The 13,957-nt window shown below is 35.1% G+C and overlaps 1 protein-coding gene across 3 annotated transcripts in view; it reads right to left on the minus strand.

Annotated features, from left to right (window-relative positions):
- LOC138155557 (N-acetylated-alpha-linked acidic dipeptidase 2-like) overlaps positions 1 to 13,957 on the minus strand; it is a 111,219-nt gene that overhangs the window by 30,429 nt on the left and 66,833 nt on the right. For all 3 annotated transcript variants that reach the window (XM_069080847.1, XM_069080846.1, XM_069080848.1), the window contains 3 exons: positions 10,370 to 10,634; positions 4,494 to 4,575; positions 3,881 to 3,973 (listed from right to left, as the gene is read on the minus strand). In XM_069080847.1, the coding sequence (XP_068936948.1) occupies positions 3,881 to 3,973; positions 4,494 to 4,575; positions 10,370 to 10,634 (440 nt within the window). The remainder of the gene's footprint in view (positions 1 to 3,880; positions 3,974 to 4,493; positions 4,576 to 10,369; positions 10,635 to 13,957) is intronic.

Consider the following 13,957-nt stretch of genomic DNA (forward strand, 5'->3'; position numbering starts at 1 on the left):
CATAATCAAAAGAAGGACCTGGACAGCATCTTTCAAGAAACTATCAAGTAAAATGGCCCTGATATCCTGGAACCAGAGGGGAAAATAGGAATGAAAAAAGCCACCCATCACCTAAGGAAAGAGATCCCAAAATAAAAACTCCAAGGAACATTATAGCCAAACTTCAGAATTATAAGGTCAAGGAAAAAATACTACAAGTGGCCAGAAAGGAATAACTCAATTATCAAGGAGTCACAATCAGTACTACACAGGACTTGGCAGCTTCAACATTAAAGGATCAGAGGTCATGGAACATAAAATTCTGGAAGGCAAAGGAGCTAGGACTACAATTAAGAGTCACTCACCAGGCAAAATTAAGCATAACACATCAAGGGAAAAAATGGTCATTCAATGAAATAGAAGGATTTCAAGTTTTCATAAGGAAACCAGAATTAAACCAAAAATTGATATCTAATATCAAGATCTAAGAGAAGCATAAACAGGTAAAAAGGGAAAAGAAAGCATAAAGTATTCAAAAGAGCTAGACTACTTACATCCCTACACAGGAAGATGATACTTGTAATCCTTAAAAATTGTATTACTGGGGCAGCTAGGTGGCACAGTGAATAGAGCACCAGCTCTGAAGTCAAGAGGAACTGAGTTCAAATCCAGCCTCAGACACTTGATGCTTACTAGCTGTGTGACCTTGGGCAAGTCACTTAACCCCAACTATCGAGCCTTCCCCACTCAAAAACAAAACAAAACAAAAAATTGTATTACTAACAGTACAGCTAGGTGGAATATACATAGACAGATGGTATGGGTATAAAGTAAATTTGAGGAAATGACAAAAAAAATTAAGGGATAAGAAAGGAGTACAATGGGTGCAGAAGGAAGGGAGAGGTAAAGCGGGATAAATTATTTCACATGAAGAGGTGTGAAAGACCTATTACAGCAGAGGGGAAAATGTGAGGGTGGGTGATGTCTGAATTTTACTCTTATCAGTATTGGCCGAAAGAGAGAATAATATACACAATCAGTTGAATACAGAAATCTTTCTTACCTGACAGGAAAGCAGGAGGAGTGGCAATCAAATAAAGGAGGAATGAGAGAGGGGGAAGAAGGACTGACAGAAGGGAAGGTACATCAGGGGAGGTGATAGACAGAAGCAAAACACTGGTAAGGAGGGAAAAGGTGAAGGAAAAAGAGTACAGACAGGAAGAGTAAGAGGGAAATAAATAGGTAGTAATAATAACCATAATGTGAATGGGATGAACTCTCCTATAAAACGTAAGTGTATAGCAGAGTGAATAAAAAAACAGACTCCTACAAATGTTATTTACAAGAAACACACTTGAAGCAGAGACACACAGAGTAAAGTAAGGGGCTAGAGTAGAATTTATTATGCTTCAGCTGAAGTAAAAAAAAAAGCACAGGTAGCAATCCTGATTTCAGACAAAGTAAAATCAAAAACAGACCTAATTATAAAAGATGAAGGAAACTACATCTTGCTAAAAGGTACCATTAACCATGAAGCAATATCAGTACTAAACATATATATGCAACAAGTGGTATAGCATCCAAATTCTTAAAGGAGAAGTTAGGTGAAAATAGACAGCAAAATTATAATAGTGGAAGACCTCAACTGTGTCCTCTCTCTCAGAACTCAATAAATCTAACAAAAAATAAACAAGAAAGAAACTAAGGAGGTAAACAGAATATTACAAAAGTCAGATAGGACAGACCTTTGGAGAAAACTTAATGGGAACAGAAAGGAATATATATTTTTCTCAGCAGCAAATGGCACCTACACAAAAACTGATCATGTAATAGAGAATAAAAACCTCAAAATCAATTTTAGAGGGGCAGAAATATTAAATGTATTGTTTTCAAATCATAATGCAATAAAAATTACATTCAACAAAGGGAGGTGAAAATAAAGATTAAAAATTAATTGGAAATTAAATAATCTAATCCTAAAGAATGAGTAGGTCAAAGAACAAATCACAGAAACAATAATTTCCTTAAAGAGAATAACAACAATGAGACAACATACCAAATTTTATGGGATGCAGCCAAAGCAGTACTTAGGAGAAAATTTATTTCTCTAAATTCTTACATCAACAAAATGGAACAAGAACAAATTAATGAATTGGACATGCAACTAAAAAAATATTAAACTAGGAAAAGAACAAATTAAAAATCCCCAACTAAGTACTAAATTGGAAATCCTGAAAATTAAAGGTGAAATTAATAAGACTGAAAGCCAAAAAAAATTAAGCTAATAAATCTAAGAACTGGCTTTATATAAAAATATAGATGTCATTGGCTAATTTAATTTTTAAAAAGAAGAAAACCAAATATCCAGTATCAAAAATGAAAAAGGTGAAATCACCAATGAAGAAAAAAAATCATTAGGAAATATTTTGCCTACTTATATGTCAAAAAATCTGACAATCTGAGTGAAATGGATGAATATTTACAAAAATATAAATTATTTAGATTAACAGATTATGAAAATAGAGTGCTTAAATAACCGCATTTTAGAAAAAGAAATTGATCCAGCCATTCATGAACTCTCTAGGAAAAAACATCCCCTAGGCCAGAGAGATTTACAAGTGAATTCTACCAAACATTTTAAAGAGCAATTAATTACAATACTATATAAAATATTTGGAAAATTAGGCAAAGAAAGAATCCTACCAAACACCTTTTATTGGTTGGTGGAGTTGTGAACTGATCCAGCCATTTGGGAGAGCAACTCAGAACTACTGAGCATACATACATACCCCTTAACCCAGCAGTAACACTACTTGGTCTGTATCCCAAAGACATTATAAAAAGGGAAAGGACCCACAAACAAAAAAAAATATTTATAGCAGCCTTTTCTTGGTGACAAAATATGGAAAATTGAGGAAATGCACATCAATTGGGGAATGGCAGAATAAGTTGTGGTATATGAATGTAATGGGATACTATTCTGAAACAAGAAATGATAAATAGGCAGATTTCAGAAAAACCTGGAAATACTTGTATGGATTGATGCAAAGTGAAATGAGCAAAACAAGGAAAACTTTGTATACAGTATTAGCAACATTGTGTTATCAACTAGGAATAACAGTTCTTCTCAGCAACATAATAATCCATGGCAAGTACAAAGGATTCACAAAGTAAAATGCTATCCATATCCAGGTAAAGAATTGATGAACTCGAAATGCAGAACAAAGCATATTTTTTCCACTTACTGTATTCTTTCCTGTGTTTTTTTCTTTCAATCTATTTTCTCTTTCACAATTGCGACTAATATAGTAATATTTTTTTTACTTGATATCACATGTATAAGCTCTATCAAACTGCCTACCATTTTCAGAAGAAGGATGGAGAAGAAGAGAGGAAGAAAAATTTGGAACTCAAAATCTTGTAAAAATGAATGCTAAAAATTTTCTTGACATGTGATGGGAAAAAATAAAATATTATCAAAAATAATAATACAAAGTCTCTCAGAGATGTGATGACTAAGGTGCTTAGGAAAACAAAATGCTATGTATTAGTGAGTTATTACAGTGAGTTATTAGTATGAACTCTATTTTAACTACTTATTACTCATAATACTTATTTCCCTTATTCCCTAAAAGAAGAAACTTCTCTTTCAATTAATAAAACTTTTATGGAGTTCCACTCTATGCAAAGCAATATAAAATACATCAGGTACACCAAACATATATACTGTTACAGAAGACACACTAACCATCTTAGCCATGTCACCTTCAGTATATATAAACCTTTCTATTCAACTGCATTCCATCATTCTAAAAGAGATTTTAAGATCCACTGAAATATGTGCATTTGGGTCTTTGTACGGTACTTCGTGCCCACCAAAGGTTCATTTCCATCATCTTACCTATAGAATTGCCTTCCAGGTAAACCAAGGGGATCAATGAAAGCTCTTTCCAACAGCATCAGCTTATCATTCACAATTCTCACTGCAATTGGACTATGGGGAAGGACAAAAATGAAATCACTTTTATCACCAAAATATTTCAAAAGAATTTACAAAAATAAAAAAAGAGGCAAGACATAATTAAGCTTAATGAGGTGAATAAGGTTTCCCATTTGTCCACAACAATGATATATCCCCCATTCAAAACTTTACTGGGAAAGTTATCATCACTATGCAACAAATATAAATATTTTTCATTTTAATTTCAACTTTTAAGTTATTAGGCAACCTGTAAAAGTTCACCCAGTGATTCACAGACTAAGGATTTTAAGTCACAAACCACATGCTACAGTGAGAGACTCTACAAATGGACATGTATTGCAAGAACTATCAATTAATTCCAATCATTCTTAGCATGTAAGATCCTAAAGTTTCATCATTCATCCATATTTTGTCCTGGGTCTTCAGGCTCCACCATTTAAACACTTTATCAGTATATATTGACAGATTTTGTTATTTCCACAGATCAGACTCTTTCATAAAAAGGTTTGGTGCCCTGGCATTTTAAACTTACTTATTGAAATCAATATGTGCAAGTCTTCTATGAAAATCTGCAGCAGCATCTGTGAAGTTTCTCACAGCAGAAAATAAGGAATCTTTAAAAGGAAAAAGAAGTACAGGTTTTTGGAAGAGTAATGTCAGAGAGAGCCAATACTCTCATAAGTGCTTTATGTTTCAGAGGTTCACTTGCCTATCTATCCCTCCCCTTTCCAGATGGTCCTAAAAAAAAGTTGCGTTTCTCCCCCTATTTTTTAGCTGACAGTGCCTGTGCCGAACCACGGAGGTGATTAGCAAATGTCTTTAGCGAGTAGGTGTTGTATGAAAATGGAAACAGTATTAAAATTTGTTTTTGAGAAGATAGCAGCCAAAAATCTTAGAAAGTCTGTAAATGGTAGGAAAAAACCACAGCTAAAGCAGTAACAGGGACACACACCCACACAGATTATCTAAATTGTGGCACTGCTCAAACTCTGCATAAAGACGAAAGTGAAGGCTTTCATAATCTGCCTTCACCCCCACCTTTGTAGGCTTATTAATCATTATTATCCCTTCACTCCAGTTAAACTAGTCTACTTACCATTCCACTTCCTTTTTTTTGCCCTTTCACAGAGCACAGTTTGATCCTCATGCCTGGAATGCCCCCTCACCCCACACATACATCTCCCTCTTAGAATTCCCAGCTTCTTTCAAAACTTCAATCAAATGAATTTTCCTACATGAGGCCTTTCTTGCATACCCCACGACTACTGCTCTACCCCTTCTCTCCAAAACTACTTTGTATATAAGTTTGATTACATATATGTAAGCATTTGCTTCTAAGCACCTAGGACAGTACCCGGCACACAGTAAGTGCTTAATAAATGCTTGTCAATTGATGAATGTTGTGAACTCAAAATCCAGGATAAAACAAACTCCATTCTTGTTTGAAAAGATTACAAATCAGAACCTCACCTAAATGGCAATTTGTGGCAAAACTGACATTCCTGGAAAACTAAAAATGCAAGTTAATGGCGTTGGCCTCGGTGTTGTAAAAGGCAGAGAATTTTCTTCAGACTTCCAAGTTTTCAAGGAAAGAGAACATGTCTTCATTATATTTTTGATGGTTGCTCCAATTGAGACCATTTTTTTCATGAGTTCCCTCTTCTCTTGAGCTCGACCCTCTGATCCCCATCCATCTCTTTCCTCTAATCTCTTGATAGGGTGTAGCCCTTTTCCTTTCCAAGGCCAAACTGTCAAGAGAGGGGCCCTCCTATCTTATAAAATAGATTGTCTTCCCAATCATCAATCAATCCCCCCTCCCTCTCAAAAGCCTTCACTAGACCCTACTATCCTCTCAAAGTAATATATATGTATATTTATGCTTGCATGTATACATATATATATACATATATTTTATACACAGATATCTATGTCTGTTTATATCTATATCTTCTCTCTTTCTCAGCCAAACTCCTAGAGGAAGCTCTTTATACTTGCTGATTCCATTTACTCCCCTTTCTAAATTCTTTGCAATATGACCTCTGATCTCCTTTCTCTAAAGTTACTAGGAATCTCTTAACTGCTACATGTGATGGCTTTTTCTTGGTCTTCATAATTCCTGGTCTCTTTGCTATAACTGACACTGTTTGCCGCCCTCTCCTAAATACTCTTGCCTCTCTGGGTTCTTGTGACATGACTCTCTCCTGGAATATTACTTCCTGCATGAAGTATAAAGGTATACTAAGGTAGGCACAGGAGGCTTGTGCCAGGCAAATCTACCACTTCCTTAAAGACAGCTCAGTATCCAGAACCCAAATGCCTTGAGAACAGAAAAAGGTCTATCCTTCCTGGACCTCCAGCCTTACTTCTGTCCCATCCCCATTGCAATCCAGGGAAGCAACTCCTATAAAGAAGAAGCTAGTCATCCCTCCAAGTAGTGACTGGCTGCCATATATGGGGAAGCCAAACCAGGCTAGATGAATTAGCAAGGCACCCTGAGGGAGTGAGAGGAGGCAGTTTGTGCCAGGCAAGTCAAACTATAACCACCAATTTGACCACCACCTCTCCTCAGACCACAATAGAGACACCCCAGGATCCTAAACATAAGAGCCTTGGGACTACCATTGTCTCCCCAAAATATCAATCCTGCTTTCAGACCATTCTCCATATACAGGGGAGAAATCCCTGTGAAAAAAGGTACCACTTTCCTCACCCTAGCTAACTCATGATATTTGGCACCAATTGGCAATAAAGCCATAAACTATGGGAGTGGCAGGACACCCCAAGTCATTGGTCCTGCTTCTAGCCTAACCCTCACACCCATCACCCTGGAAAGCAACCCTCATAGAGATATGACCTGATAACTAACTGCCTTCATGGGTTCTGCAGGTATAGCTACTGAAGACACAGAAAAGAAAGTTTGCCCCCAAAGTTCCTGACACTGTTAAGTGGATCAGCATTAGAAAATGATGATTTTTATCAGTAAACATGAAATTAGAGATGATATATTATCATTTGTTTTATCTCTGCACCCTATGAACAATGGAACTTTTCCATTTGAGTTGCAGCTGAAATCGGCATTATTAAAATCTGAGCTCCTTAAATCTGAAACTTTCTTACTTTTCTATTTGTATCTCCTGTGCTTATTAGCACAGTACTTTGCATGTAGTGTTAATTAATTAAATGCTTTTTCATTCATTCATTCTTGATTTGCCTTCTATCTGTCTAACCACTTCTGTTTTCTTTGCTGTACTATCATTTTAAAAATTTCCCCCCAATGGCAGAAGCATCCTAAGGCTCTGTCATTGGCTTAGTTTCCTCTATGTGCTTTCTTGGTGATCTCAGTGGTTTTCATGGGTTTAAAATAACTCACAGATCTATATATCTAATCCCAGTCTCTCTCCTGATTTCCAGTCCCACAGATCTAGTGATACACCAAAAGCCAATGTTCAAGCGGATGTCCCTACAACATGTCAAACTTATTGTGTCCAAAAAAAAGAGAACTCATTATCTTTCCTCAAACACTCTGTTCTACCAAACTTCCCTAAATTCTGTTGAGTACACCACCATTCTAATCTTCTGGGTTTATCCTCCTTTCTCTATATACTGAATTATTTGCCAAACACTATTGTTTATTACTTCCCAACATCTCTTACATCTGATTGCTTCTCTTTAAAATGCCTACCACTTTAGTCCAAATTTTCATTACATCTCTCCTGGACTTTTTCAATGGTCTCCTAGTTGGGTCTTCTAGACTTAATCTCTCCCAATTCCAATCTATCCTATACACTGCTATCAAACTGATTTTCCTTAAATACAGATCTGACCATGTCACTCCTCTACTCAATAAACTTGAGTGGCAGTGGTTCCCCTATTGCCTCGATGACAAAAATATAAACTTCTTTTTTGTCTTTTTAAGGCCTTGACAATCTGGTTCCAACCTACCTTTGAAATTTTATTACATTATTTCTGTTACTACATTTAGATTCTAAACAAACTGATCTTTTCTTCCCTTTCTCACACATGGCACTTCATTTTTTCCCCATGTTTTTGCACTATTCATGTCCTTCTCTTGTAATGCATTCTCTCCTTCAAGAAACAGCTCAAGAACCACTTTCACACAAAGCATTTAAGCCACTCCCTCACCCACCAATGCTCTCCCTACCTATCTTCCATTAATTTGTATTTGCTCTCTATTCTACCTAGATAAGTACATGTTATCTCCCCTAATAGAATGTGTGCTCCTTGAGAGCAGGAATTGTTTCTTTTTTTTTAGTCTTTCTAATTTCATTGCTTAGTAGAGTGCCTGGCTCTAGTGGGGACTTAAATAAGAGCTTGTTTATTACTGATTAACTGAGGTACAGCAAGAGGAGATTAATAAATGAAAATGGTGGTAATGATATGTAGACACGTACACATAAATTATGTGTAGGTACATATGTATATGATATATACACATGTATACACATGTATATGTTTATATCAACATGATATTAGAGGGGTAGAACACAAACTTTTTTTTTGCTTTATAAAGAATCCTTGTGCCAAATTACATTTGGATCAGCATAGATATTTGGTAAAAGGCACACCATTCCCCTTTGCCACCTTGTTTCTGTTTTATTCCTTTGTATATCAATCAGGCATAAGTCATTTCGAAGAATGACTAATAAGAACCTTGTGAATATATGCAGCCAAATCAATTATAATAATAAACAATTTCATTGTTGGACAGCATTAAGTCATACAGTTTCTGAAGACTCAATGGGATTTGAAACCTATAAGCTGTGTAAACTTGGGCAACTTACTTCAACATCTCTAAACCTGTTTCCTCATCTGCAAAATGTGGATAATCAGATTCCTTATTCCACAGTGTCATTATGAAGTTGAAATAAGACTATTAATATAAAGCATTTTGCAAAATGTAAAGAACTATAAGTATGCTATTTATTACAATTATTGTTAACATAATTAAAAAACACCTTTAAGCATTAGAGAAAGAAATATTCCTTCTTTAAAATCATTAAGTACCTTTAATTTATGCCAATTATACAAGTTTCTTGACGTTTGCCCCCACCGCAACTTCTAGATCTACATGTGAATCATAATGATTTCCCTTGAAATGGTTATTTCTAAATCATTTTGCCTTATCTGAGTCAGGAAGTAGACTTTTTATTCATCTTACATTTAAGTTCATTAGCTTTGGGGCATAGCATGACTTATTCCTTAAGTACTCACTGTCCATGGAAAATCATAATATTGTACCAGCTAGATTTGAAGAGGATCCCTAAGGGCTCAACTAGTCTAATCCTTTCACTTTACAGGTGAGGAAACTGAGGGCTTACCAAAGAGAAAGAGTTTGTTCAAAGTCACACACAAGTAGCAAATAGAAATGCTGGGATTCAAAATCAAGTTTCTGACTTCTAATCCAATGCTTTTCTCCCAACCACTCCACCCAGCTGGTACCCAGTAAAGTGGAAGATTCAAGCATTTATCTGGATACCTCTTTGCATATTAAGTGGGCACTCTACCATCTAAACATATTCTCCATATGGCAAGGCTGCTATATAAAAAAAGTCAAAATCTTCCAGAAACTATAGTTAGTAATCTTACATGGAATTAAAAATAGTAATGTAGAACAGAATTAAGAATTGTCATGTATTTTAAAAAGTGAACAGGGACAAGCACATTCATTGTATAAAATAATCATCCTTGCCTCAAATAACGGCTTCAGCAAAGTTTCACATTAATATGGAAAATAATACCAGTAATATCAGTTTTGCAGCTTTTCAAAGCTAATAATATCCTTTTTAAAACTTTATACAATGACTAAAAACTCTACTAAGCCTTGAAAGTACTGGTTACAGGTATTATAGAGGCAGTTTTTAATTCTTTACAAGGGCAGTGATGTAGGAAATATGTACCAACCTGATGTTTCCAGCACTTCCCCACCCAAGAAGAAACATGCTACACTTGTAGTTTGTTTAGCTGTTCCAAGGAATGAAACAATTTTGTTATGGACATCTTATCATTTGCATCAGATCTTATCATATTCTCTCTCTGTCTCTCTCTTTCACATATACACATAAACACACACACAAATACACTCCCAGATTCAAATAAAATTTACAAAGGTTATGAGCAGGCAAATTTTGGAAGAGCAAGCAAACTGGAAGAGCAGGCAAATTTGAATTATTAATCCTCATGGATACCCTCAGGTACCCTCGATTGCTACTGCTTGAAATAACCAGAATTTAGTTTCAAATTTAATTTCTTTGATAGACATTACTTGGCCATATATTAAAACAAATAACTGAATAATGATAATGATTGTTGGAAGTAATTAGGAAATTGATATGAAAGGAAGTAATTTCTTAATAGTCTGACCCACAATAAATGTCAACTATTACTTACCAAATGATACTTTATGGTCTTTCAATTGTTGGTTATGTTTCTTGGATAAATTATAGATACTGGTAGCATAATTCTCTAAAGCTTTTGCATAGTCTTGAATATTGAAAGGAAGGATTCTGGAATCTGCAAGTTCATATACTAATCCTCCTCGTAACTGGGCTACAGCAAGTTGTTTCTTAAAGGTAGGATCATAAAACTGGTCGACCAGCTCAAAAGTTTCATAAATAGTGTGGTAAACTGGATAGCTACTGAACTTGTCTGTTTTCTAGGATAGGGGTAAAAAAATGCATAGACATATGTTAAATACTTTAAGTGAAAACAAAATTAAGCAATTGTGAAAAAAAATTATATCCATATGTCACTATAGCCTTCTCTATAATGAAGCAATAACATTAAATAACTGAGGTAAACAAAACAAAACAAAACAAAACCAAACAAAAAAACTTCCCAACAGTTGGGTAATGAGTTGGTGACAAGTTTCCTCTCTCTAGATAAATTTAAAAAACACTGGAAAACATCTGAGGGGATTTCTTGCTCAGGTTGGAGTAAATAGTTACTTGAGGGTTCATTTCTCTGTTAACTCTGATATTGTGATTTTGTATATTTTTTATATCCTTGTACATGTTTGTATTTATTCTTTTCATATTTATGCTATATATACTTAAAAATTCACTTATCTCTCCCATTAGAATGTAACCTTTTTTTTTTTGCTTTTTGGATGGGGGGGGCAGGGCAATTGGGATTAAGTGACTCATACAGCTAGTAAGTGTTAAGTTTCTGAGGCCGGATTTGAACTCAAGTCCTCCTGACTGCAGGGCCAGTGCTCTATTCACAGTGCCACCTAGCCACCCCAGAATGTAACCTTTTTGTAAGTAAAAATTATTTTATCCTTTGTATTTATATTTTCAGTTCCTAGATCTAATAGTCACACAATAAATATCTGATGATTGATTCTATGAAATCTTAATAGTCTAGAACTCCACAAATTAAATGTTCAATAATTTGAAAATGCCTCAGTCTTTATTTTATCAACTTTGTGAGTCAAAAAATTCTGCTTACTCAAAATTTAAAATATTTCTCATACATTTTTGATAACAGGTTTCATAAAATAAGTTGCAACTTAATAGAATTAACATATAAAATAATTAAGATTTTCAAAATACTTTTCTCAACAACAAACCATCTGAGATGGATATTTTAAACGTAATTATCCTTATTTTATGGTTGAGGAAACCAAAGCTCAGAAAAGTCAGGTGACTTGTCCAAAATGCTGTGATTGAAATCCAGGACTCTTCTTCACTTGTTTACATTAGACTGCCTCCCTTAATTTTTATTTGAGAATTTATTTGAAATCTACTACAAATTTCTAAATACACCAAATGTGTATTACAAACTTTCTTTAATGAACACTCCTTAGCTTAAATGTACATGTGCATTACATATGTCCTAGTATACCTGGTAACTCATATGCTATTCAACAATTAAATGACCATATTTGCAACCAATCAATTGAGGATAAAGGACTGGAATTGGAACAAATAAAAGAGAAATCTATTCCATTTCTCTTTGGAGCACCATAGTAAAAAAAGGAATAGTAAAAGGAAATCTCAGCCTTGGAGGTTATCTCTAACTGTGTATGTTCTTTAAATCAACATTTCATTGAAGAAAAGTGGGTTGGAGGCATTGATACCAGAAATTTTTATAGAGATAAAGGTCTGTACTTTATAAAACTGTTATATAAAGTTGAAATTTTCAACTATTGACAAGATAGATGCTTTAAAAGTACAAAATTAGGAAGGCATAAATATTCTATTTTAACAGGAATTTGGAAGATGCTCAAAACTCCTCAAATGGAGTCACCCATGTGGAAGATGCCAGGGACCTATTCTATGAAGAGACAATTGTGTATTGTGCTATAGAGTGTCTGAGAACACCTTTTCCATTGGCTACATAGACATAACTATGTCTTTAAATATTCCTCAGAGAGGAAGGTCTCTTTCATTTGAATGATATCCATGGGTGAAGGATGGGTTTGGGATTTTGTTCTTGCTTTGTTTGTCCTTATCAGTTCTAAATTCAGGGACTGGAGTCCCTAGACACAGAAGCTCGTCACTGTAGCCCTGAAGCCAGGTTTCCAACCTGGCTATTGGTGCTTGCCCAGCATGGAAGCCTTAAGAAACTTAGGGGAACAAGACATAAAAAGGGTGGGGGGAGAGTGGATACCTTTAGACTTAGAATTTGGTAAGACTAATACTACATAAGAACATAGATAATTTTTTAATTCAGCCTCTTTCCTCCTCAGAGACTGAGGAGGACTAGGTAAGGTTTTGTCCCTGAAGTGTTAAGGGGAAATGTTTATACGTTTGTTCTTGCTATATTTTTGAAGCAAATATTTCTTTGTAAAAGCTAACCTATTAAGTGGTTAAATGGAACTAGAATTTTGGACCCATAAGGTTTAGGGAACACAGCTGGGGTGGTGGCCTAAACTTAATGCAGAGACCAAAGACACTCCTAATACTCTAAGAGTACTGGAAAACCCAGGAGGGAAAGAATGAAATGTTACATACTGCAGTGCCTTCAGATAGTGAGTGCCAAAAAATTACTATTACATTAGATTAGAAAGAAGTTTCCCTAAGAAAAGACTTAGAGATTTTAGTCGATTAATTTACAAATCAAGTCAATAGTATTATAAAGAACCAAAAAAAAAAAAACATGATCCTGGGAGACATTAAGAGGGACATTGCTTCCAGCACAAAGGAGGTGATAATCCCTCTGTACTCTACCCTGATCAGACTACATCTGGAGCATCGTTTATTTCTGGGTGCTACATTTCTGAAAGTGTTCATAAGGTGGAAAGTGACCAGAGAAGGTCAAGCAGGATGGTGAAGTGCCTGAAGATGAAGACATATAACAATACTACTAATAATTGATTCTATGTGGCACTTAAGAATTTACCATTATCTCATTTGATCCCCATCAGGATCAATTAAAGGAACTGGGAATGTTTAAACTAGAGAAGCCTGAGAGGAGAGATGATAGATATCTTCAAGCATTTGAAGAGCTGGCTCTTAGAAGGGGGAACAGATTTATTTTACTTGGTTCCAAAAGGCAAATTAGGACTGATGGGTAGGAAAGGCAAAGAAGCTAATTCAGACTTAATATAAGAAAAACTGTTTTAACAACTAGAGTTGTTTAAAAATGAAATAGGCCATTTGATTTCAAAATTTCCAAAATGAAATTAATTGAGAAGGTAGTGGGTTCCTCCAAACTGGAATTTTTAAAGCAAAAGACAGGCGATTGATCACTTGTTGGGGATATGTAGAAGAGATGTCTCTTCAGATATGGATTTGACTAGGTAGGTTCTGAAATTCCTTCACACTCTGATAGTCAATTCTGTGAACTATGTGGGCATTGTTTTGCAGATGTAATAATTCATAAAGCATGAAATAATGCTTCACAGTCTATAAAGGAACTTAGAGAAGAGTGGAACCAGGAAACCTGTTCACCCTGTGCAAGTCATCAAAAGTGGCAGCATTTGCTCACTTGACCAACATATATACAAAAATATACACACATATATAAATATAC

This window comes from Petaurus breviceps, unplaced genomic scaffold (assembly GCF_028583685.1).
Source record: "Petaurus breviceps papuanus isolate PSGF00001 unplaced genomic scaffold, PetGlider_PUasm1.0 91133, whole genome shotgun sequence".
In the NCBI taxonomy this organism is placed as follows: domain Eukaryota; kingdom Metazoa; phylum Chordata; class Mammalia; order Diprotodontia; family Petauridae; genus Petaurus; species Petaurus breviceps.